Genomic DNA, 26,443 nt, shown 5'->3' on the forward strand with positions numbered 1-26,443 from the left:
CTACCCATCCCCTGCCTCTAGCCATGTGGCAAACATCTGTGCACTTGTTCCTGAAACAGCTTGCACACAGCTTATGGAAGCTAGAGTGGGCAAAAAGGACCCTGTGCTCCAAATATTGGGGATCTGTGCTGATTGCTGATTGCTGCTTCTGATCACAGAGGTGAAGACAAAGAGGCAGACAGCCATTGTTGTTGCACCTCCCTCCGTTGTTGAAAGCCCTTTCCCCTCCAGATAAGTGACTTCCAGGAGATTTAAAGGAACCGTGCCCCTTTTTTCTCCACCATCATTTTCGATAAACCCCTTTTGAGAGTGAGATATTAAAGACTAGCACATTCAAAAACAACTGCATGTACAGGGAAAACTAGAAAATGACTGCACATGACCAGAAAAAAAGCTCAGAAGAGACCTAAGAAGACATTAAGTTTACACCTCAGGCTACTTCTCGCACAGAAAAGAGCATACAATGATCAAAAAAACAAAACCAACCAACAAAAGTAATAAAAAAGAAAACTCTGAGGAAGGGGGAGAATCTGACTTCTAGAACCTTGAGAACATTATGTTAAGTGAAATAAGCCATTCACAAAAAGACAAACACTGTAAGATTCCACTTACATGGGGTATTTAGAGTAGTCAAAATCATGAAGACAGAAATTAGAATGGTGGTTGGTGGGGAGAGGGGGGATTGGGGAGTTATTGTTTAATAGGTATAGAATTTCAGTTTTACAAGATGAAAAGAGTTACAGGGAAAGATGGTGGTGATGGCTGCATAACAATGTGAATGTATTTAATACTAGTGAACCTGTATACCTAAAAATGGTTAAGATGGGGGGAGGACAAAATGGGTAAAAGAGGTCAATTATATGATGACAAATGGAAACTGCAATTTTTGTGATGAGCACACTGTAGTATATACAGATGTCAAATTATAATACTGTACACCTGAAACCTATACCATATTATAAACCAATGTTACCTCAAATAAAAAAATATATATACTTTTTTTAAAGATTGGCCCTGAGCTAACGTCTGTTGCTAATCTCTTTTTTTTCTTCTTCTTCTTCTCCCCAAAGCCCCCCAGTACATAGTTGTATATTCTAGTTGTAGGTCCTTCTGGTTGTGCTATGTGGGACGCTGCCTCAGCATGGCTTGACGAGCGGTGCAAAGTCTGGGCCCAGATCCAGACCAGCAAAACCCTGGGCCACCAAAGTAGAGCGCACAAACTTAACCACTCAGCCACGGGGCCAGGTCCCTATCCCCCCAAAAATTAATTAGTTTTAAAAGTGGTTAGGGAGAGTGACATCAGCATATCATGGCAGAATGAGCTCTTCCCTTAGTCTCGCCCCACTAACATACATGAAAAGGACATTCATGAACCAAGAGAGACATTCATGCAACATAACAGATGTCTGAGAGATCCACACAGCCATACATCTGAAGGTGGGGGTGCTGGACACCCCCCCGGGGAGGCAGCGAAAGGAGGGAAGGGGATCTCCTCTCCTTCCCGAGCAGCAGTGAACTAGGGTGCAGGACCTCACAAGGCAGCTGGTACGTGACCCTGAGAGGAGAAGGGGGAAAGGGCAGCCCTCCACAGGAACACCTGCACTCTCAGAGTTGCCTCCCAGCCTCTGGAAATGCTTTGCACCTAGGTGGCTAAGCAATCATGCAGGCGTCCACACCAAGCCAAGCAGCCCAGGTGGGCAGTGAGTGCAGAGTGGGGGTACGCAGGATCATGCACACAAAAGAAAGCACCCCTCGCTGCCCTGCCTGTCTGGCATACCAGCTCAGATGGTAGGCCAGAGTAGGGGATCCCCACCAGAGAGCCTATGCATGCATATGCAAAGAAGTAGCCAGCAGGCAAACAGAGATGGACCCTGTTGGCACAGCTTCCAACAGACCGGCACATCTGTCAGAGGTCACAGAGGGCTCAGAAAACACAGCTCCAGCTCCAGCCCCAGCCCCCAGTGGTGGCAGGTAGAATCTGCTACCAGATACCACCACTATGTGACAACAAAGGTCCACCCCATCAAATAGCATGAAGTATATTAACATGCCCAGACCAGAAGGTAAATGACAAGTACCCAGAAATCAATCCTGAAGTCACAGAAGTTTACAATCTAAATGACAGAGAAATCAAAATAGTTATGATAAAGAAACTCAATGAGTTACGAGAAAACTCAGAAAGACAGATTAATGATCTCAGGAATAAAATTAGTGAACAGAGAGAATTCTTCACAAAAGAGACTGAAACTTTAAAAAAGAAATCAGAAATGTTGGAGATGAAAAACACAATGAATAAGATAAAGAAAAATCTGGAGTCCTTAACAAACAGAGCTGATATTATGGAGGACAGAATCAGTAATTTAGAGGAGAGAAATGTAGAAATGCTGCAGATGGAGGAGCAGAGAGAACTAAAACTAAAAAGAAATGAAGAAATTCTCCAAGAACTATCCAACTCAACTAGGAAATGCAACATAAGGATTATAGGTATCCCAGAGGGAGAAGAGAGGGAGAAAGGAGTAGAGGGCTTGTTCAAAGAAAGAATAGCTGAGAACTTCCCAAACATGGAGAAGGAGCTGAAAGTACATGTAAATAAAGCTAACAGAACTCCTAATTGCATCAATTTAAAAAGACTTTCTCCAAGGCATTTATTAGTAAAACCAGCAAAAGTCAACGACAAAGAAAAAATATTAAGAGCAGCAAGGTGGAAGAAAATAACCTACAAAGAAACCCCTATCAGGCTTTCAGTAGATTTCTCAGCAGAAACCATACACGCTAGGAGAGAGTAGAATGATATATTCAGAATTCTAAAGACAAAAACTTTCAGCCAAGAGTACTCTACCCAGCAAAACTATCCTTCAGATACAACAGTGAAATAAAAATTTCCCAGATAAACAAAAGCTGAGGGAGTTCACTGCCACAAGACCTCCCCAACCCTACAAGAAATGATCAAGAGGTGGGGCCGGCCTGGTGGTGCAGCGGTTAAGTTCACACATTCCACTTCTCTGCAGCCCAGGGTTTGCCGGTTCAGATCCCAGATGCGGACATGGCACCGCGTGGCACGCCATGCTGTGGTAGGCATCCCACAGATAAAGTAGAGGAAGATGGGCACGGATGTTAGCTCAGGGCCAGCCTTCCTCAAAAAAAAAAAAAACAAATGATCAAGATGGCCCTCATACCTGAAAAACACAAAAAGGGTTTACAAAGCCTTGAGCAAGGAGATAAACAGAGAGACAAAATCAGAAAATTATAGGTCTCTATCAGAACAGATTAGCAAACAGTTATAACACTAAAGATAAAGAGAGTGAAAGCATCAAAAATAACTATGAGCACTTTATTTTAATCACAAACTCATAACAGAAAACAGATTGAGTTGTGACAACAATAACTTAGGAAAGAGGAAAGAGATGGTACCTGCTTAGACTAAGGAAATAAGAGGCTATCAGAAAATGGACTATCTCATCTACAAGCTCTTTTATACAGACCTCATGGTAACCACTAAAGAAAAAAGCAGAACAGAGACACAAATGATAAAGAGAAAATTATCATCAAGAGAAACACCAAATAGGGCTAGCATTCGGAAATACACAGGACAAGAAACAAAGGAAATACATAAAAAGCTAAGAACAAGCGATAAATGGCAGTACTAAGCCCTGATATATCAATAATCACTCTAAATGTAAATGGATTGAATTCTCCAATCAAAAGATATAGAGTGGCTGGAGGGATTAAAAAACAAGACCCAACAATATGCCGCCTCCAGGAAACACATCTCAGTACTAAAGACAAACACAGCCTCAGAGTAAAGGGATAGAAGACAAACAGACCTAAAGAGAGAAATTAACTGCAACACAATAATAGTAGGGGACCTCAACACTCCACTTACATCAATGGATAGATCATCCAGACAGAAAGTCAACAAGGAAATACTGGAATTAAACAAAAAACTAGACTAGATGGACTTAGTAGATATATACAGAACACTCCATCCAATATCAGCAGAATACACATTCTTCTCAAGAGCACAGGGAACATTCTCAAAGATATACCATATGTTGGGAAACAAGGCAAGCCTCAATAAATTTAAGAAGATTGAAATCATATCAAGCGTCTTTTTCATTGGTTCGAATCCTGGGCGCGGACATGGCACTGCTCATCAGACCACGCTGAGGCAGCGTCCCACATGCCACAACTAGAAGAACCCACAACGAAGAATACACGACTATGTACCGGGGGGCTTTGGGGAGAAAACGGAAAAAATAAAATCTTTAAAAAAAAAAAAAAATGAAAAGACGACCCACCAACTGGGAGAAAACATTTACAAATCATATATCCGACAAGGGTTAATCTCCAAATTATATAAAGTATTCACACAACTCAAGAACAAAAAACCAAACAACCCAATCAAAGAATGGGCAGAGGATATGAACAGACATTTTTCCAAAGAGGATATACAGAGGGCCAACAGGCACATAAAAAGATGTTCGACATCACTAGTCATGAGGGAAATGCAAATCAAAACTACAATGAGAAACCACCTTACACCCGTTAGAATGGCTATAACTACCAAGACAAAAAATAATAAATGTTGGAGAGGATGTGGAGAAAAGGGAACCCTCACACTGCTGGTGGGAATGCAAACTCTTGCAGCCACTATGGAAAACAGTGGAGACTTCAATGGAGATTTCTCAAAAAATCAAAAATAGAAATACCATGTGACCCAGCTATCCCACCACTGGAATATTTATCCAAAGAACTTGAAATCAACAATTCAACTAGATTTATGCACCCCTATGTTCACTGTAGCATTATTCACTATAGCCAAGAAGTGGAAGTAACCCAAGTGCCCAATGATGATTGGATAAAGAAGAGGTGGTATATATACACAATGGAATACTACTTAGCCATAAAAAAAGACAAAATCATTCCATTCACAACAACATGAACGGACCTAGAGGGTCTTATGTTAAGCAAAATAAGCCAGAAAGAGAAAGACAAATATCATATGATATTACTCATATGTGGAAGATGAACTAACACACAGACAAAGAGAACAGTTTAGTGGTCACCAGAAGGGAAGGGGGTTAGGGGGTGGGCATGAGGGGTGAAGGGGCACATTTATATGGTGACTGACAAATAATAATGTACAATTGAAATTTCACAATGGTATAAACTATTATGACTTCAATAAAATTTTTTAAAAATGGTTAAGATGGTAAATTTTGTTTTGTCTATTTTAGCACAATAAAAACAAAATTCAGTATGTCAACAACCTACACTGCCTAAAGGCTCCACACCCCTCTTGATGAACTGGAAAGAACAAATCCTTTCTTTAAACGGAAGTTAGGTTCTGTCTTATTGTTTTCCTTGCTACTGAAGTCTAGTCTATCTGCTAAAAGGGAAAAAAAGATTCTCAACTATCTCCAATTCTCCATTTACTTGAGGATACTGTGATCCTCATAGCTACTGTCCACCCTCTTCTTTGTCAGGAAAATGAGCTTTTATGTGAAAGTTCCCAAATGGAACTTAAAGTCTGGGAAATGCAGGATCCCATACACCGCATTCCTGTGCAGTTGCCTCTAACTAAGCATACTTAGAAGCCACTGTCTTCTTCTAGGGTCCTATACCACCTGCTTATTTTTTCCAACATTACCCAACTGAGAATAGCCAAAATTACCCTTTAAGAATCTAACAGTCAACGAGACCATGTCTCAGTGGAGCCATCTAATGTAGACCAAGAACTTTACTTTCTGCGAAAATGATAGAAAACCAATAACAGACTTGTCCCGCTTGCTTGAGATGCAGGAAACGATGATAACTTATGAAACCAAATGATGTGTTCCTTTGGAACTAGCATAGGCTGAGCAACAAAAGCACAGCTACTCCTTCCTCTGCCTCTTTCAGTTGACAAGATGCTAATAGGCCTACGAGAGTTGATGTTTCTCTAGATAGGAAATGACTCCATGTGCAAAGAAAAGAACAGAGATTTCTCACTCTTTTAGGGGCTTTCGGGAGGGAAGCTTTTTCTCCCTCTAACAGGCTAAACCTGTTAGATATTCTTATCTTTTGCTTCTGCCAAGTTTCTGAGGGGAATGAGAAAAAGATTCAAAATAGGGTAAATTTTGGATTCAGCCAAATGTGGTGAATTTGAAGGAAAAAAGAGTTTCCTGGCATTCTTTTTCAGTCCTGGAGCTTTCTACATTGATATACAGAATCTCTCATAAAATTACGGAAATAGAGAAATACTTTCTAACGCCCCTATATTAGAACATCCTAACTTTGAGAGGAATTGGTTTTCCATAGAAGAAAGAAGCCTCCATTTCTTTGCACGTGCAAGCCAGAGCAGCCTTAATTAGGCACATCGAGCCTAGACTACATTTAGTAACATATTCCCCTAAATCAGAGAAAATTTAGGAGAAAGAAAAGGACAATTTAAAAAGCAATTTTAAAAACAAAATAGCAATAACAGCTGCCAAAATGCCTCTTCCCATCTACTCTAGCTGTTTACTGCTATGCTCTTTCCCACCTAGATAACCTCTTCAAAACTAAAAGAAGCAATATTGTAGAGTTATATAAGATGTTACCATTGGAGGAAGCTGGTTGAAGGGTATAAAAATTCTCTGTACTATTTTTGCAACTTCCTGTGAGTCTATAATTACATCAAAATAAAAAGTTTAAAAAAGAAACTAAACTAAAAGAAGCAGACAATTAAAAGTTCAAAGGATAGTTTCCCAAAATCAGGAGGGGCTGCCAAACTGTCAAAGCTATACCTATACAAGAACTGCCAGATAAATCTATGGCTCAAGTCAGTCTTTCTCCTGAAAATTTTCAGTCCTGTATAACACCTACAGTATGACAAGCTTCCAACGAAAGGCTCTCAATTCCTAGTCTCAAGGTGTACCTAACCATGAGGTCACAGGCTTCTGCCAGTGATGAGCCAGCCAGCTGGATCCAGAAAACTGTGACACTCTCTGGGCTTTCCATTTTTCCCAGTAGGTATCTGAAAGGTCAGGCCATGTACAGTTTCTCTTTTTCACAAAGCTGTGAATGTTTTGGATGCTATTTAGCACAGTGAAGCTGAACAGACTGTTTCGGGGGCTTTGGGAGCCTTTCTTCCTGGAGGGAGCAAATGTTGCCTAGTGATCTGCATCCGAGCACAGGAGTCAGGAACTGTTAAGTTCTAATCATGACTCTGTTTAGTGTCTGGTTCCATGATCCTTAGCAAGTCACTTACCCTTCTATACCTCCACTCCCTTCCCCAACAAATGGTGATAAAAATAATGACTTATCATCCAGGGATGTGGCAGAGTGAAAGGGTAAGAATCACCGTGATACATACATAAATGTCGAATATAAAATGCCAGTATAAATCTGCCTTTAAATCAACCCATGTTTTCAGACTGTGGAAAGCTACACTATTTAAATGCAGGCTACCTCCCCAATGCCCCTTCTGCCTGCAATGGAAGTAAAATAAGCTGACTCCATGAAGCTCTGTTCAAGTATTTCCCTCTCCAACAATTACATGCTTCTCTCTCAACATTCTGCTCATTCTTTGGTTAATGGCTTAGAAACCATCAAAGTTTCCATTTTTACTTGGTTAAAAGCAATCCATGTATCTGTAGGTAAGGAAGAGAGAGACAAAGGAAAGAGAAATTACCCACCACTCCCTTTCACATCAACAACCCAAATAAAAGGTGATGAAGTCAGCTCAACAGAAACATGACAACAAACATCCTTCTGGGTTCTATTATTATTGTTGTTACTGTTTTGAGGCCCAAACACAACACTGTGCTGCTTTAAAAGAATGTTTTGTTTTGTTTTTAAGATTGGCACCTGAGCTAACAACTGTTGCCAATCTTTTTTTTTTTTTTCTGCTTTATCTTCCCAAACCCCGTACATAGTTGTATATCTTAGTTGCAGGTCCTTCTTAGTTGTGGGATGTGGGACGCCGCCTCAACGTGGCCCAACGAGCGGTGCCATGTACATGCCCAGGATCCAAACCCTGGGCCGCCGCAGCGGAGCGCGCGAACTTAACCACTCAGCCACAGAGCCAGCCCCCTTTAAAAGAATGTTGATTCATCATTAATGGAAATTCTACATATCGATTCATCCATTTATTTATTCATTCAAATGTTTTCTGAGCCTCTATTATAAGCCAAGTAGTGTGCTGCTGGCGATAAAACAATGATTAAAACACAGGCCCTGCCCTCCAGGAACTTAATTTAAGAGGAAACATAGATATTTATACAAATCATCATACAGACATATGCAAACATAGGAAAACAATGTGATATGCTAAAATAGAAGCCAAAAGTGCTGTAGGAAGACACAGGAAATAAAACATGGTGACCAATGTGGTCTTTAGCCTCAAGAAGTTCAGAGAGGAGAATGCTAAGCTAAAATTACCAGGAGGAATGCAGTACGATTAGTAAATAAAGAAAAAATATTTAACCAAATACTAAGATCTTCTGTGAAAACAGAATTAATTGGGAGGCCATGAAACCTAAAATTAAGACCAGATTCTTAACATGAGATCATGAATGGGCTTGAGAGGGTCCATGAACTCTCTGAAATTAGAGACAAAATTAGAGACAAAATGTATGTGAAAACAGAAATTTTTCTGGACGCAAAGATTATATCTTTCATTGTATTCTCAAAGGTAAAGAACTTTTTCACAAGGATCTTATCCTGAAACCCAGTTTCCTATCTCTATCAGAGGAAAGTTTCACAACCTAACCATTTACTCAAATAGGAGATCTGGGTAGCCTAGAGGTCAGAGAAGAGCTTTTGAACTTTCCATAACTTGGTGAAAAACAGTGATTGCTAAAAAGAAGGCAATGAGAGAGGGAGGACTTCTTCCTTTCCATATTCTAGCTGAAGTTAACCTAAATATATTTCCCCCACATACTCAGATACCATGGTGACAGGCATCGTACAAATAGACAGTGGCAGCATGGAGTAGGTCAGGGCTTGTATCTGTAAAACCAACAGGCAGGATTAAACCCCAAACTAATACAGTTGGCTGCTCCTCATCCATAAGACCAAACCTGAGAATTCAATATAGGAATGTGGAGGGCAACCTCTGGCTACCTCCCCAATAACAAGAGCTACTGTAGTCAAACATCATAAGAATAAAAATGACCATGCAAAGTGCAGTGAGACTACAAACCTACATTCCAAATGACAAAAGGCATCTGCACCCTAGCCAACTGATTCCTAGACACCCAAGCACTTCTGTGTGTCCAATCTATCAACATATGCCTCACCAGTCTTATTTATAAATAAAATTCAATGAAATTTTGCAGCACGTCTATGAGCAAGCATCTATACGCCTAAGCATATTTGCCATGATGAGTTTCACACATCTCCCTCAAATTGGTTAAGCCTAAAAAGCAAAGAAAGAGTGAAAACATGGGCATACCAACATATGAGGGGTAGTACCAGCCAAGGAGTAGGTGGACCCACCACAGCCACATTTATATTCACTGGTTGCAATATTACATATTATTATGGGCTCTGATGCATCAGATGTAGTGTAGCATTTTGCAGCTTTCCTTAACACCCACTGCTCTGCTTCTCACTGTGCATTCCATGTATGAACACGTGGAGCCAGGGTTCCAGGGTGGTTCACCCAGTATGTATAGCAAAAAGAGCTTACCTCACTTGGCAGAGAACTCTAGTACAAATACCTATGCCTTAGGAACAAGCACTCATCCAGGCCTCACTAATGACACTCGTATAAACCTCCTCTCAACCTACCGAGAGCCTAGAATGCCAAGCAATCAGTCCTGAGATAGCACATAATTACAAACAGAGCTGAACATGACAGAAAGTACTCAAAGACATAATAAAGTCAACTCACCAACACAGGATAAAGAACGATCTGCCTCACAATTTCCTAGCCAGAATGGGGAAATGCTAAGATCCAGAAAAGATAAATATAAAAAGCATTTTTTAATCTCTTTAAAAAAATACTGCCTCTTTAAACAAAAATGATGGCAATGTATTTTGGGGTTTATAACATATCTCAAGTAAAACATATGACAAGAAAAGCACAAAGGACACACAAAGTGGAGGTAGGAGAGTAATAGGAAGCTCCAGGCCCCAGTGAGACAGGCCAGGGTGAACAGTAGAAGGCAATGTGGAAAAGGCAATGGAACAGGACAATGAGGAAGAGGACGACAGATAATGAGAATCAGAGAAAAGCTAGAGACATCCCAGGGGCCAGAGACGGGATGGCTAGGATACAAAGGAAAGCAAATGGAATAAAAGCGAAAATAAAACCAGAAGAGAATCAAAAGTAGGCAAAAACAACTACTACCACCAACTCTTTAGTACTACAATGTGTAACTATCAGTTATAGACGTAAACCACTTATACTCATTTTAAGTCCTACAAATGTACCAACATCCACAGATTTGCATCATTTTTGTGTTTTCTCTTTAGTCTTAAATTTTTAGAGCCTAACAATCATATAACTATCGATATGCAATCATAGTAGACCTTTATGTTAAAAAACAATTATTTGTTCCCGCCTAAGAAATTCTACTAATTTTAGTTATTTCAATCTCTCTTCATCTCTCTTTAGATCTTCTGACATTCCCTCAATCTCAAACTCTCACACAATCACACTCTTTTGTACTAAAATACCAAAATGCCATGATTGCCACTTAGTGTTATTCTCCTATTCCCTCTTCACCACCATAGGCAGGAACGGCAAAGAACCTGCTAATCCATTAATTAAAGATCTCTACTTCCCATTACGGAGGACTAAATTTAGAAAGCCAAACTGGGTTGGGAGGAAACCATGTGTCACAACAAGTGAGATAAATTGCATGGAAGGGGCGGGGTTTCTTATAAAGCCTCTGACACTAACACACCCTCCTCTGCTGAGAATACAGAGAAGCTCTCCCATGAGTGGGGCTACCATTTATCACTATAATCATCTGGAGAAGACTATTGTACCATCAGGTCACAAAAGCCACAGGATCTATCAGCAAGTGAATGCCTCAGGGAACATGTCTCCTCTGCTTTCTTAAAACCTCCAATTTAATTGCACAAAAGAAAGGGGTGGCAAGCCATCATTAATTGTACCCTTAGAGAAGAGCCACTTCCCCTCTGCAGAGATGGCAGTGACTTTGCTGGGCTACCAAATGGATAAAGACAAAAGTAAACACTGTAATTTGCTGTTTTTGTCTCTGGCACAGGGGGAGTGGTACAAGTGATACTGTCTGTAAACAGTAATAATGCCAGATGTAAGACAAAGAACAGGGTTCCCCCCATCTCTCCACCCCCTCCCCAACCCCTCTCCCTGTAACATTCCTCCTGAGGTTACTCATCTTGAGGAAACAGACAGAAGCCTCCCTATAGTCCATATGCTGTTACCAAATGGAAGCGAGGGAGAATCCAAGTTTGTGCCGACTCCTCCCCTACCTCACTCTTACTCAAAGGAAGAATCACTAGAACTCAAGAAATATTTAATTGTTTCTACCACCTGACAAAAAAATACAAGGAGGAGAAGGAACAAGAAAGAAAGCACGGAATAGATGAGTGCCATGCCCAGTTCTGTATTAGAAGAAGGCTGAAATGACAGAAAGTATAAATGGAAATAGAAGCATCCTAAACAAACTAAAAAGGTTGAAAAACAATTTCCTCTTGTGCCCAGGCCTAGAGGCTCATAAAATACAGAAAAAGAGAATGAATTCAAAAGAGAAAGTTACCTGACCAGAGTTCCCGCCAGGTATAATGCAGGCGTACTCTACACTTCTTCTGGTAGCAAAGTAGTTTATGAACTACCTGAATGCAGCGCCTGTAACAGAGAAAGAGAAAACTTGGGTTAAGCCTAAGAATATGGTGCAACTCACCACTGATGGCCTTTCTTTAGTGAGGCAGCTTTGCTGAGGCCACTAAAGACAGGGGATATGACCCTGTACAGATGCAAAAGAAAAGAACTTCTGTTACTGCCCAAGGGGGGTCATCTGCTTGCCTCAAGACACTGCCAATAGTCAAGAGGCAAGGTGGTAGGAGAGAAAGAGTTTTATTACAGCTTGCTAGCAAGGGGGAAGATAGCTGACTAACGTACGAAATAACCACCTTACGGAACAAAGACCACAGGCCAGTTATATAGGGGGCTGTTCTCCAAGTGGAGCAGGTATCTGGTCTCTGTGTGGGACAGATATCTTGTCTTCAAGAGGGGCAGACACCTGGTCTTAGTTCCTGATAATCGTTTATTTCACTGGATATGCATCAGAGACTGGAGCAATGCCCTATACCCTGATTTAGTTTAGAGATAATAAGAACAAAATCTTTAACATGTATAGAAAAGATTACTATTTACATGAGTGGGACCAACACTTCTACCTGCTGCTTTTTGTTGGATGAATTCACCCCCACCACACACACGCATGCTGCTTGTGCTGATTGCCCTTATCACTAGGAAAAGGAGACATAACCACATACAGGTCAACAGTCAATCAGGCACTACTGATACCATGTCCTTGAGTATCTTTCCTCAGAGGACGGATGCACCAGTGGACCCAAATTAGACTACTCCATTCAGAGTTGCAAACATAAGATATGAAAACATAAAATTAAAGACTTTAAGTCTTTAGATCTATTTGTTTTTACTTTAAATTTTAAATACAATTTAATCTAAAATTTTATTTACATTAAAAGTTAAATTAAAAATTCAGTCCTTCAGGTTTACTAACCACATATAAAATGCTCTATAGCCACATGTGGCTAGTGGCCACCATACTGAACAGCAGATACATAAAACTTTTCTATTGTAACATAAATTTCTACTGGACAGTGCTGTTCCAGATCATTAGAATATTCAACATTATTCACATCCCAACAATATATATGTTTTTGAGAGTATTTCCAAATAAACAGTTAAGAGGTTGAGATGAATGACATTTTTAAACATTATAAACCTAACAACAACTGTATTTTCATCTCTGATGGGGGGTGGTGTTGAAAGCTTAAAAAGCCATGGATGAAAATACAAAGGAAACTATGGATGAAATTTACTTCATAAAAATGAAAATCTCTTGTTTGATCTTTTTTTTTTTTCTGGTGAGGAAGATTGGCCCTGAGCTACCATCTGCTGCCAATCTTCCTCTTTTTCTTTTTTTTTTTTTCCTCCCTGAAGCCCCAATACATAGTTGTATATCCTAGTTGTAAGTCATTCTAGTTCTTCTATGTGAGATGCAGCCACAGCATGGCTTGATCAGTAGCATGTAGGTCTGCACCCAGGATCTGAACCAGCAAACCCCAGGCCACTGAACCAGAGTGCACAAACTTAACCACTCGGCCATAGGGCTGGCCCCATGATAAAAAAAAATAATAATAATGATTAAAAGCCAAACAATATGGGAAATTCCATTTGCAGCAAATCATATAAAAGGGGTATTATGCTTAATATATATGTTTATATAATTTGATAAGAAACAATAACAACACTCCTAATAACAAAGAAGAGCAAAGGAAATGGTCAACAAATACCCTCATCCCCAAGAGAGGAAATATAAAAAGTTAACATTTTTATATAATGTTCAACTTCACTTTAAAAAGGCATATTAAAACAAGATTCTGTTTTTTGCATATCAAATTAATATAGATTTTAATGCTGACAAAGGTACAGCAAAATAGCCACTCATACATTATCAGAGAAAGTAAAATTGGTACAGAGTCCTTTTAGGAGGCAATTTGGTAATCTCTGTTTATCATCTTAATGTTTATATCCTTTGACTCACTAATGCCACCCCAGAGAACTTAGTTTTAATCCAGAATGCAAAAAAAAAATGCTTTATACGAAAAGATATTCATCATAATCTTATTTAGAATAAAAGAAAATTGGAAACAACTGTGGAAAGAATGTCCAATGCTGAGAGAACAGCAAGGAAATCATTATACTTATGTGCTAAATTATGTCCCTCCAAAATTCCTATGTGGAAGCCCTAACTCCCAATGTGACTGTATTTGCAGACAATGCCTTTAAGGAAGTGATTAAAGTCACATCAAGTCAAAAGGGCGGGGCCCTAATCTAATAGGACTGGCTTCCTTATAAGAAGAGGAAGAGACAGGAGTGACCTCACACAAAGAAAGGCTGTGTGAGGACACAGAGAGAAGGGAGCCATCTGTAAGTCAAGGAGAGAGGACTCTGGAGAAACCACAGGCGCTGGCACCTTGACCTGGACTTCCAGCCTCCAGAATAGTGAGAAAATAAATTTCCATTGTTTAACTACCCAATCTGTGTTTTCTTTTGTTACAGCAACCCAAGCCAACTAATGCACGTACACATAACAGAACCCCACTATGCTCTTAAAAAAGTACATTCATGAAGAATTTTTCACAACACAAAAAGACATTTATAACAGTAAATGAAAAAAACAGCATGCAAAATTATATACAATTAAATCTATGATAATAGTCACAACTATATTCCAATGCATAGCAAAAAGATAATTTTGATGTTAACAGTGGTTGCCTTTTTTGGATGGTAGTGTTATAGGTGAGTTCTGTTCTCTTTTTCTCTTTTCTCCAAATTTTCTACAATTATATTTTACTTTCACGGCTAAAAATTCCACCATTTAAAACAATTCATTTTTAAAGTTTTAGCATCCTCTAGAAAAGGGTATGAAGGAACTTTTTGGCAGATAAGAAATGTTTCATATCTTGACTGGGATAGTTATTACAAAGATGTATACATTTGTCAAAACTCATCAAACTGCTCATCCCTCTGCAATCTTGTTTATAAGTGCCTGACAGTGGGGGTCTAGAAACACAATGGGCAGATCATGAGAGAATAATACAGAGAAAATCAGTACGTTAATCTGTGAACCAAGAAGCTAAATACTCAAGGTTTTACACTGCCTTTCTTAAATCAAGTTAATGTCCCTTCTACTTTTGTCAAAGGGGAAAAAACTCCACCCAAAAACAAAAACCTTGGGGGCCAGCTGGTGGCATAGTGGTTAAGTTTGCAAGATCCGCTTTGGCAGCCCGGGGTTCACCAGTTCAGATCCCAGACACAGACCTATGCACCACTTATCAATCCATGCTGTGGCAGGTGTCCCACATATAAAGTAGAGGAAGATGAGCACAGATATTAGCTCCAGACCCAGTCTTCCTCAGCAAAAAAGAGGAGGATTGGCAGCAGATGTTAGCTCAGAGTTAATCTTCCTCAAATGAAAACAAAAACAAGGGGCCAGCACCGTGGCCAAGTGGTTGGGTTCACATGCTCTGCTTCGGCGGCCCAGGGCTTCACCAGTTCGGATCCTGGGTGCAAACATGGCACTGCTCATCGGGCCATGCTGGGGCGGCATCCCACATGCCACAACTGGAAGGACCCACAACTGAAAATACACAAATATGTACCGGGGGCCCTTTGGGGAGAAAAAGGAAAAATAAAATCTTAAAAAAAAATTTAAAAAAAGACTTCAGTATCCTCAGGAGTGATATTAAAAATATTTTACAAACCACAAATAAATATAAATTAACATACAAATCAATACATACATCAAAAATTTTAAGTAATTCCCTTTCACTCTCTAAATAAAATAATCTGTATCAATACTACTTACTAAGTGATATAAACTGTAGTGTAAATCATCCTAATGGTTTCCAAATCATTTGTTGATTTTTAGAAATTGTGGTGTGATCTCCTGTTCAATGCAATTGTCACTAGCTACAGGATGCCCTTGTTTGAGCCATGATTTAACTTAGGAATATACAAACTCTTCTATTAATGTCCTCATTAAAGTGATAGTGATTAGGTCCCTGGTGCTGAAAGCTTTGTTGCAGTCAGCAAGGGTGGCTGGAGGCTGCCCATGCATGACCATTCAGGCACAGCACATTCCTGGATGCCAGCACTTTTCACATGGCCTGGATCCGAACAGCCTGTACCTTGGCTCTGCTGACAATGCCATCCCAACACTGAGCCACTGCAGAACAGCAGTGACATACTATCTATGTCCCTGACCCCTGCTGCCACCACACCCTAGCATTCAAAAGCTATCAATATCCACTCTTGCACTGTTCCTAGGCTCTGTTCCTGCCTCTGCAGCCACCTAACAGGTAACATCATTAACCTTGTGGTCTCAATAACTTACACTGTTACCAGGCAGAAAGAAAATTTAAACAACTGCTACGGTTTTAACTATATATACTGGCTGAATGACTCCAAATTTACTCTTGGGGAGTTTCCTTTATACATGTAATCATTTTCTATTTCAACACAAGACAATTCCACTTTAATCTGAAATCTTCTTGTGGAGTCCAATGAAGTCTCTACTTTCTTCTGGTGCCTACCTACAGGTTTGGGAATCTGTGATTTACAAAGAGTCCAAGTTTTCCATATTAGAATAACTTAAAGGAGAGTTTACTCTCCTCAGAGACTATTTCCCCTCACTCCCAAATCCTGTGGCAGCAGTAGGGGTGGCAGCAAGAATCAAGAAGTACAGCCAGAAGTGGAAATTGGCTGGGTTTTCTCATCTCTTACTGCTCTAGGCAAGGCTTTTCTTTTTTTTTTTTTTTTTGTATAAGCACTTTTCCTCATTATTATTGTACCTACAGCATTCATACACAGATGTGAAATTGTTTCATTTCTGACCCAGATTCTGGCTTTGAGTATTAAGTCTTTTCACAGTCCATATTTCTTCATATTTTACCAGGAGGATTATAAATTTATCTGAAATGGTAGAAATTCATTTTGCTTTCAATTTCTCATTCTGCTGTATGCTGCTGAAAAGCAGTACATAATGAGAAGTGAGAGTAGCAACCTGGCCTGATGCCCAGTTGGGAACAGATAAGTTCACCTAAAAAGGACTTGATGCTCCAAATGCCAAAAACTGGAAAGAGGGCTGGAGGGTGGGGAACGAAGATCTGGAAATATGCCCAAGGGTAGTAATGAAGAAAGTGAATTGAGGCTGAGGGTGGAACCTTCTGCCCAGACTCTGTTACCTCAACGCCTCATTATCTTCTCCATCTTCGCTAACCTCAGGATATTCAACTAGGGAGAAGGTAGAAAAAGTAACTGAGAAAGCAAGGCAACACAAAAAAAGTTAGGAACTAGGGGGAGGAGGGAGTTAAAATATTTAGTCACTGGCTGGAATGTGAGGATTTGGGTGGAGAGATACATACCAGTAACTCTATCTACTGAACACATAATCTTGTCATGTCATCCCCACCTTCAACTGTGCCCCATCAACCACTTAATCTCAGGCAACCGTTTTTCTACTCTCCTATCCCTCCTCCATGCACTCAACACTCTAATCATCTTGAATTACTTTCTATTCTCCAACCATGCCAAACATTCAAGCCTCCAAGCCTTTGAACATGCTGGTCCCCTGCTCGGTGCACATAAGAGGTGCACCCCGACTCCTCCACATAGAAAACTCCCACTTCTTCAAGACTCAGGTCTAATGCAACCTTCTCTGATATGTTCTCTGATGCCCCAGTCAGCATTAGTTGCCCTGTACAAACCTTTCCTTTGTCACTTATTACAGCAGAAGTTAAGAGTACAGCCTCTGGGGTCAGAGAGATTTGAGTTTGAATCTTGATGATGCAATTTGTGCAACTGTAGTAACCAGCCTGCAAGATGGCCCCCAGTGGTCCCTACCTTGTGGCATTCATAACCTTGTATAGTCCCTTTTCATTCTGCATCAGGGTTGGTCTGTGTGACCAAGGGAAATGGCATGTCATTTGAGATTAGGTTATAAAAGACTCTATGGCTTCCATCCTGGGCTCTCACTCTCCTTTTCTTTCTCTCTTGGATTACTTACTTTGAGGGAAGCCAGCTGCATGTTGAGCAACCTTATGGAAAGGCTCACGTGGCAAGGAACTGAGGTTTGCCAACAACCATGTAAGTGAGCTTGCAAGCAAATTCTCTAGCCCCAGTAGAGCCTCAGATGCCTTGCTAACACTTTGACTGCAGCCTCATGAGAAACCCTATGCCAAAAGTACCCAGCTAACTGCTCCTGGATTCCTGAACCAGAGAAACCGTGAGATAATAAATGTTTGTTTTAAACCACTAGGTTTTGGGGTAGTTGATTACATAGTAATAGATAACCAATACACCAGAGAAGGGATGGTAACAGCCTCAGATTTACAGAAGGAAAATCTGGGTTCAAGTCCAGGTGATGGTACCTACTAACAGAATAACCCTCGGCAAAGCACTTAATCTCCAGAGCCTCAGATTCCTTACTTGGAAAATGAGGAAACTGAGACTATACTAATATACTACAAAGCAAATAGCATATTCTAAAACTAGAACGTTAAGATATTCAAGATAGAAATAAAGTCTGTAGCAAAACAAATCTGATCCCTAAAGTAGTGAGGTTCAGCTATCCTATCTAAAACAAGTAGAAAATTCATCTGGCAAGTGATATAAAAAAGGAACTTTCATGGTCTTTGAATTGAAATAAAATATCAGGCTTATTTCTAAATACTCAAAAGTTATGGAAAAATGCAAACTACAACATACTTACCTAAAAGTAAAATTTGTATCATTATTTCAGACCTAGGAAACGAAGACTATATAGCCTACAAGAAGTCTAAAAAGCTGCAGGTCTACTCTATTCAGAGTACAATCCTTTACATCTCCTTAGATCCCAGGCCTGGCATTGGAATAAGGTACACTTAGCTTGCTGTGCACCAAACTGCTCTCTTGCTCAAAAAAATGGAGGTATCTATTCTGTTGTCACACTCAATTCAAATGCTTTTTAAGGAATAAAGATAATATACATATTTGAGATCACACTAATGTGGCACAGCTATTCCTGGGCATTAAAAATAAGAAGACTGCAGAAACAGCAAAGGAGAGAGAAAGCCTTTTAAAGGCTTAAACTTTATTAAAATATGATGATTTTTGGGGCCCAGCCCCATGGTCCAGTGGTTAAGTTCAGCACGCCTCACTTCAGCAGCCCAGGTTCACAGGTTCAGATTCCAGTTACAGACCTACACCACTCATCAGCCATGTTGTGGCAGCAACCCACATACAAAGTGGAGGAAGACTGGCAGAGTTGTTAGCTCAGGGCTAATCTTCCTCAAGCAAAAAAAGAAGATTGGCAACAGATGTTAGCTCAGGGTTAATCTTTCTCCAAAAAAAAAAGATGATTTTCAGTTAGCTCTAGTTGTACTGGTTGTAAAGAATTGTGACAGACAATCAGATCTCCTCAGGAGGCAGGAATTTCCCACCCAGGCCACTATATACATAATCTGCCTAGCTGGCAGAGTTCTGACTAGGCTGCTAGGACAATGCAGTTTAAGAATGGACCAGAAGCTCTACCTCTCTGGCCTTTCCCTACCTTTTAACTACTGCTGGCTACTTTGATCCAAAGCCCAGGAATGACTAAGTGTACTGACCATATCTTTGGATGACAACAGGACACATGATGCATACTTCAATGCATTGGCCCCGCTCTTCATACAATGTGCCTAAAAGTGATAATGAAGTTATGTGCAGAATCCAAATTGTGGTTTGCACTTTCTCATCCTTCTAGAAAGACGTATAAATCCAGGTCATAAAATGTTCCCTGACACTTCTTCACACACAAATGTGTTTTTCCTGAAGTGAAGTACATACACAGAAATTTTGTGACTATAAATTTCCTATCACTCAATTCTATAAGATAGATTTGCACACATTAAATGAACCATGGTACTTACACATAGAGATCCATAGGAAACTCCTTCATCATGTGTGTTACAATAAACTCTACCATCAGGTCTGAATGGGGAAAGAAGAAAAATTAGATCAGAATGAAATTCATTCCCTGTCTTTGAGTTGGAAAAAAAACCTTCTGAGTACACCTTGCACTCATGCTGAATGGCATCCACTAACCACATCTTTATTCACGTGCACTTAAATTTATTTTATACCCAGCACTTTTTGCAACACTTTTCACCACCTGCCACTTGTAAAGTAACAAGAAAATTAGTTCGCTCTCCTACTTCCAGAAGGATACCTTGACCTGCCAATAAATTCAAATACAAGGGAGATTTCTCTGTACAGAAACTTCATACCATGGCACTAATGCAAAATGCCAAAGAGAAATCATTTTCTAAGAACCAAGTGATGAAGCAAGAGAGAAGAAATTATGGATCACATCTGTGAGACCGGAGAGTCAGCTCTAAAGCTATAAAGTCTATCTCATCTCACTATCACACTTGGTTTGACAAATATTGACTGAAATAGTCTGTGGGGCTTTGGGTCAATAAAGGCTTATTATATAGTCTTAATTACTGTTTCTAAAATCAAGTAGATCTAGGAACTAGGGTTGAATATCCAAGTGAAATTAGATTATGAGTCAAGATCATTTCCCTGAGGAAAATGCAGAATTCTGGGCAGACAAAACTACCTAAGATATACAGTGATCAAAACAGCATGGTACTGGTACAAAAACAGGTGCACAGATCAATGGAACAGAATTGAAAGCCCAGAAATAAAACCACACATCTATGGACAGCTAATCTTCGACAAAGGAGCTGAGGGCATACAATGGAGAAAAGAAAGTCTTTTCAACAAATACTGCTGGGAAAACTGGACAGCCACACGTAAAAGAATGAAAATTGACCACTCTTTTTCACCATTCACAAAAATAAACTCAAAAGGGATCAAAGACCTAAAGATTAGGCCTGAAACAATAAGTCATCTAGAAGAGAATATAGGCAGTACACTCTTTGACATGAGTTTCAAAAGAATCTTTTCAGACACCATAACTCCTCAGATGAGGGAAACAATAGAAAGAATAAACAAATGGGACTTCATCAGACTAAAGAGCTTCTTCAAGGCAAAGGAAAACAGGATTGAAACAAAAAAACAGCCCACTAATTGGGAAAAAATATGTACAAGCTACTTATCCGACAAAGGGTTAATCTCCATAATATATAAAGAACTCACACAACTCAACAACAAAAAAAACAAACAACCCGATCAAAAAATGGGCAGAGGACATGAACAGACATTTCTCCAAAGAAGATATAAGGATGGCAAATAGACACACGAAAAGATGTTCATCATCACTAATCATCAGGGAAATGCAAATCAAAACTACACTAAGATATCACCTTACACCCGTTAGATTGGCAAAAATATCCAAAAACAAAAGTGACAAATGTTGGAGAGGTTGTGGAGAAAAAGGAACACTCATACACTGTTGGTGGGAATGCAAACTGGTGCAGGCACTATGGAAAACAGTATGGAGATTTCTCAAAAAGTTAAAAATAGAAATACCTTATGACCCAGCCATCCTACTACTGGGTATCTATCCTAAGAACCTGAAATCAGCAATTCCAAGAGTCCCATACACCCCTATGTTCACCACAGCATTATTTACAATAGCCAAGACGTGGAACCAACCTAAGTGCCCAGCAACTGATGATTGGATAAAAAAGATATGGTATACAATGGAATACTACTCAGCCATAAAAAAGGACAAAATCGTCCCATTCGCATCAACATGGATGGACCTTGAGGGTATTATGTTAAGCAAAATAAGCCAGACAGAGAAAGATGAACTCTATATGACTCCACTCATAGGTGGAAGTTAACATATAGACAAGGAGAACTGATCGGTGGTTACCAGGGAAAAGGGGGGGGGTTGGGGGAGGGCACAAAGGGTGAAGTGGTGTACCCACAACATGACTAACAATAATGTACAACTGAAATCTCACAAGGTTGTAATCTATCATAATCTTAATTAAAAAAAAAAAAACAAAACACTACCTAAGATACAACCCCCTACCTGTCAGTTCTGCCAGCCTCATCTCAGCTTAATTTACTCAAAGGAAGTTTTGTATGTCTGAACCCTGAACTTTAAGCCTCGTGACCAGTTGACGCATCAATTTGGACCAAGAAAGGGAGGAAAGAATTTGAAATCTTGATCAGGAGTAAAATATTTTACAAATATAAATCACATATCAAGCTTAGACTTAGCCCTGTCTCTCCGGAAAGATCTTTTCCTTTCAACAAGAGCACCCTTTAATTAAGCACTCTATTCACTGGGGTTGCTTTATTAAACTCAACGATAAACACGGTTTCTTGGGCCAGGGAAGAAACATAACTACTAACTTCTTCTCTGAGGAAGAAGCACATCAACCAGGATCCAGCCCGTATCTTAATCATGAAAACCTGTCACCAGCTCAGAAAAATACCAATTTTGATGATACTCACCTAGTACTGCACATACCAAAGGACGGCAGGGAAGGTTCTTGTCTGCTGCCTTCTTCCTATGTCTCATAGGCTTCACACAAAAAAGAAAGGAAATTAGTAGAAACCTGAACTGACATCAATGGCTCATCATCATGTTCTTCATGCAAATAAAATCACTAGTACAGAGTTGCTAACTTTTCTTTCTCTTTTGCTAGTGGTGGGAGTGGGATGGAGCAGGGAGAACTTGTAAATGCTTCTCAGTTATCAGTGCAGGCCTGTACAAAAACACGATTCACAGCAAGACGATAGCCCCAAATGGCATCAGGGCATACTAAAATGGGAAGGCTGTTGTTTCTGCTTTGATTTTATCTATACAAGTAACATTGCTAACAACAAAAGGGGTATACTTGTATTTTTCTTTGATAAAATAATAATTAAGAAAAAGAAGAGGAGAAGGTCACTGTGTAGAGGCAGCAACAGTAGCAGCTGCAAGAAAAAAAGAGAGTTTCAAACATAGACCTCAATGTAATATTTTTTAGCATACTTCCAGGTTTTAGTTTTAGGAAATTCCCTGATCCTTCATATTCTATTTCCCCCACCTTTAAAATAAATAAATTAAAACAGTATCTAGTCTTAACTAATCAAAGATCATACTACATTTTCAAAACAAAAGGATTGGGCCCATCTCCTTGTTGAAATCTATGTTACTGATACATTCCAATATTACTGCCATGGGTATATGGTTGTGGATCTTTCCATCCTGGCTTAAGTAAGAAACAGCTCCATGACACACAAAAAATCTCAACAACAGGCATGGGTCTGTTGAACAGCAGTCAAGCAAGAGCCCTTTAGCACAACATTCCACCCACATTTGTTCTAAATAGGATCAATTTCATCTTCCCTGAACTTGCCAACAGAAAAAAACTTCCTCTACGAAAAAATGAGAAGCAAAAGTCACACCTACCATTCTATGTAAGTTTACTCGAAAATTCATGTTGTCATCATGCAAAAACGCATTGGCATACTGATCCTAAAAAAGAGAGAGAGAGAGAGAAAAAGTAAGGAATGAGAGCTATACTTAAGAATCTCAGTTTATAATCTATCCCACTTCATACAAATCCTTGGACTTTAAGAACTACTTTCAAGGACCAGTTGGAGAGCTAATGGGATGAGCCTAGAGCCTTTAAGTCAAATCCCACTTAAGCCATGAGATTTTACTTGGGTGTAATTTCCCAGTGTATCTCTAACTGGTCAAAAATCTCTAAGCAAATTACAAAAAATAAAAATTAAGGCACAGGGACTTAAGGCAAATGCTCAGAGGAATCTGTTTTCCTATTCTCTCTTCCTTCCCATCTGCCTAAGGAGCCTGCTCTGTTTGTGACAGCTTGAAGGCTTTCATAGGGGCCGCACGATGCATGTGCAGGCTCCACATGAGGATCTATAATTAAGAAGAAAGGTCTGCGCTCTGCAGGGAATGGGCTTGGCAGAACATGAGAAAACTGCTACACAGGCAGCATAGCAGGAGGCAAGACCCCATCTATCTCTGGCTTTGCTGAAGACTGATGGAAAATCAAAAACTTTTCACCATGGATCAGTAATAAACATCCCTTGGCCCATTCCCAACACCTTTTGGGAAGATCTGACATGCTTACAGACTCCAATTACTAGGAACTGTTACAATTTGTGGAAAACAACTTCTTTAAAGATTTTCTTAGAAAGATTTTTGAAAAGCAATTACACCAGGCCCACTGCTAATAATCAGCTCTTCTGTAATCAGCTACCCCTCACCTGGTGAAAAGTAGGTCATCTTTTCACAGAGAACATAAAAAAGGAAAGACTGAGAAAGATCTTTACTCCATATGTACCATCTTTACTATTTTTCTTAAGAGAGAAAAGATCAGAACAAGGAACAGGGAAGGGGGAGGTTGAAGTTACAAATTTAGCTCTAAATTGACTTAAGTTCTGCCATACCTGTGTTGCCACCAAGATCCAGGGTGAGTTCAGGCCTGATTAACCCAACCTACAGTGCCTCCTTACAAAGCCAAAGCACCTCTTCTTTTTCCCCTTCGGCTCTTGTTCTTCACCAAACTGCAACCAGCCCAACTTTACTCAGTTTCCAATCCCTCTTTTTGGCTTTTCTCTCCACCTCCCCCGACAGGAAACCTGAGCTCTTTATTTCACTTTGCTAAATGCAAAAGACCCAACATGAGCAGCTTCAAAGGGGCAGGATTATATTTCCTAAAGAGGCTTAACTCTCTTGTGTAAAACTCTTAAGAGCTAGAAACCTCCATTTCTCAATTATAGCAGTTATCATATCACAATTCATTATTAATTCATGCAACATATACTAATTGAGCCTCTACTATATGCCAGACACTGAAAACACTCTGGTGAAGGAGACAAAGTACCTGCTATCAGAGCTTACAGTCTAGTGGGAGGAGACTAACAATACAAAGGGAAAAGATTTTCTCTCCCAGGCTTTAGGACCCTAAAAGTCAGGAACCTGAGAAGAAGGGCAGAAGAAGATAGCACTTTGTAAGAGATCAGTTAATACCAGAAGATTGGTGAGACCTACCTCTGCAATACATGTAAGGATAATCAGACAGAGTTTGCCGCTGTGAAGCCGGTGCTCATCTGTAAAGAAAAATAAACCCTTCTCTCTAAATCATCCGGACCATGTTTCTATAGAGAATAAACATGTGTATTATCAAAAAGAACATTCACACTACCCTCACTCTCCCACAAAACTCATGAATGAAAATCAAGGTTCTACCAGAGTAATTTTTGCTTTTCTTCTAGGCAAAAGAATTGTCCCAGAAGATTTTTTTCTTAAATATTCTGATACTCTGAGGGACGGCCAACCACCTTCCTGAGAGTCATCTAATTATTGTCATCGTTCCTGCCACCATGGCCCAAATCAGGGCCATGCCCTTTGCTTCCGTGCCAGCCCTTTGGTTTCTGAATACTCAGGTCCATTCCCTTTCCCACCCCTCCCCATCCACCAGCCATAAGCACCATCATTCATACCCATTTACCACAAAATCTAGAAGAGTTTTATAATTGTTCACAACAAACTGACAGTAGAATCAGAAAGAAATTAACTGGAGACCAGGGTTCAGCCCATGCTTCTCCTTGCACTGTGCATATTACTTATGACCAGGAAAGCTATGAACTCTCAGTCATTTTTCTTCCTGCCAAAGTTAGTCACTCTACAAATATTTTCTTAGTACCTACTATGTGGCAGGTACTGTGCCAAGCACTATATATAGCACTGAACTAAACAAAGGTTCCTGGTCTCCCAGAACTCACATTCTAGTCATTAAAAAAGATGAAGGCAACCTCGATAGTGGGGCTCTAAGCCCACACAAATGGCCAAGAAAGAGCTACTCCATCACTGCCAACTACCAGAACCATCAAAGTTTATTTACTTTCCAGGATCTTTGTGGGTGAGGAGGTGAAATGGAGGTAAAAAGAGGGTCATACCAGCATATCCAAAACAGAGAAACAGCTTACGATACTTCAAATTAGCTTTGATAGGACCCAGACTGAAGTCCATTCTGGAGAGAAGATCTATTAACAGATTACAGTGCTACAGAAGTGGAACGAATAGAATTCATCCTTATATTAACCTGCTACTTCCTCAAAGATGGAATCTATCAACTAAAATTTGACAATTAGAAGGCACAATGGGGGTTGTAGTCCAGAAATACATTCACTTCTCCTCAGAGATAGGCAGTACAAAAAGAGTAATGATGATAATACCTATCTGACATTCTCCATAGCTTACATCAGAGCCCCTAGAGAAATGCCCTACCTATGCAAAACTAGATTCATGAGACTCTTCTACCTATCTCTGGCCACAGAGTTTCTCTGGCACTATCCTCCCTTTCTCCAAAAGCTGATCAGCAACTCCCATAGCAAAGCCAGCAGCTCTCTCTCCACTTTAAAAAAAAAAAAAAAAGACAGTGTTTCTGAATACAAAAATAAGGGACATTCCATTAAAACTTTTTTTTAATTCAGAAAAGCACAAAAAAAGGACAATAAAAACCAAGTTTAGGGTAGTGTAGTGTAGTGGTTGACTTTGGTGCATTTCACTTCGGCAGACTGGGTTCACAGGTTCAGATTCTGGGCACAGACCTAACAGCACTTGTCACCACACTGCGGCAGCGACCCACATATAAAGTAGAGGAAGATTGGCACAGACGTTACCTTAGGGCTAATCTTCCTTAACAAAAATAAAGAAATAAATAAAATTTATTTTTTAAAAATCCAAGTTTAATCATACCACCCAGC

At 39.8% G+C, this 26,443-nt stretch overlaps 1 protein-coding gene across 7 annotated transcripts in view; it reads right to left on the bottom strand.

The window, feature by feature from the left end:
* ARMH3 (armadillo like helical domain containing 3) overlaps positions 1-26,443 on the bottom strand; it is a 170,133-nt gene that overhangs the window by 99,362 nt on the left and 44,328 nt on the right. For all 7 annotated transcript variants that reach the window (XR_006887570.1, XM_046654251.1, XM_046654249.1 and 4 more), the window contains 5 exons: positions 24,726-24,784; positions 23,115-23,180; positions 22,172-22,241; positions 19,666-19,726; positions 11,718-11,806 (listed from right to left, as the gene is read on the bottom strand). Coding sequence is in view for 6 of the 7 variants with exons in the window: in XM_046654251.1 (XP_046510207.1) it covers positions 11,718-11,806; positions 19,666-19,726; positions 22,172-22,241; positions 23,115-23,180; positions 24,726-24,784 (345 nt within the window). In the remaining variant the exon portion in view is untranslated. The remainder of the gene's footprint in view (positions 1-11,717; positions 11,807-19,665; positions 19,727-22,171; positions 22,242-23,114; positions 23,181-24,725; positions 24,785-26,443) is intronic.

This window comes from Equus quagga, chromosome 2, assembly GCF_021613505.1.
Source record: "Equus quagga isolate Etosha38 chromosome 2, UCLA_HA_Equagga_1.0, whole genome shotgun sequence".
Taxonomy (NCBI): domain Eukaryota; kingdom Metazoa; phylum Chordata; class Mammalia; order Perissodactyla; family Equidae; genus Equus; species Equus quagga.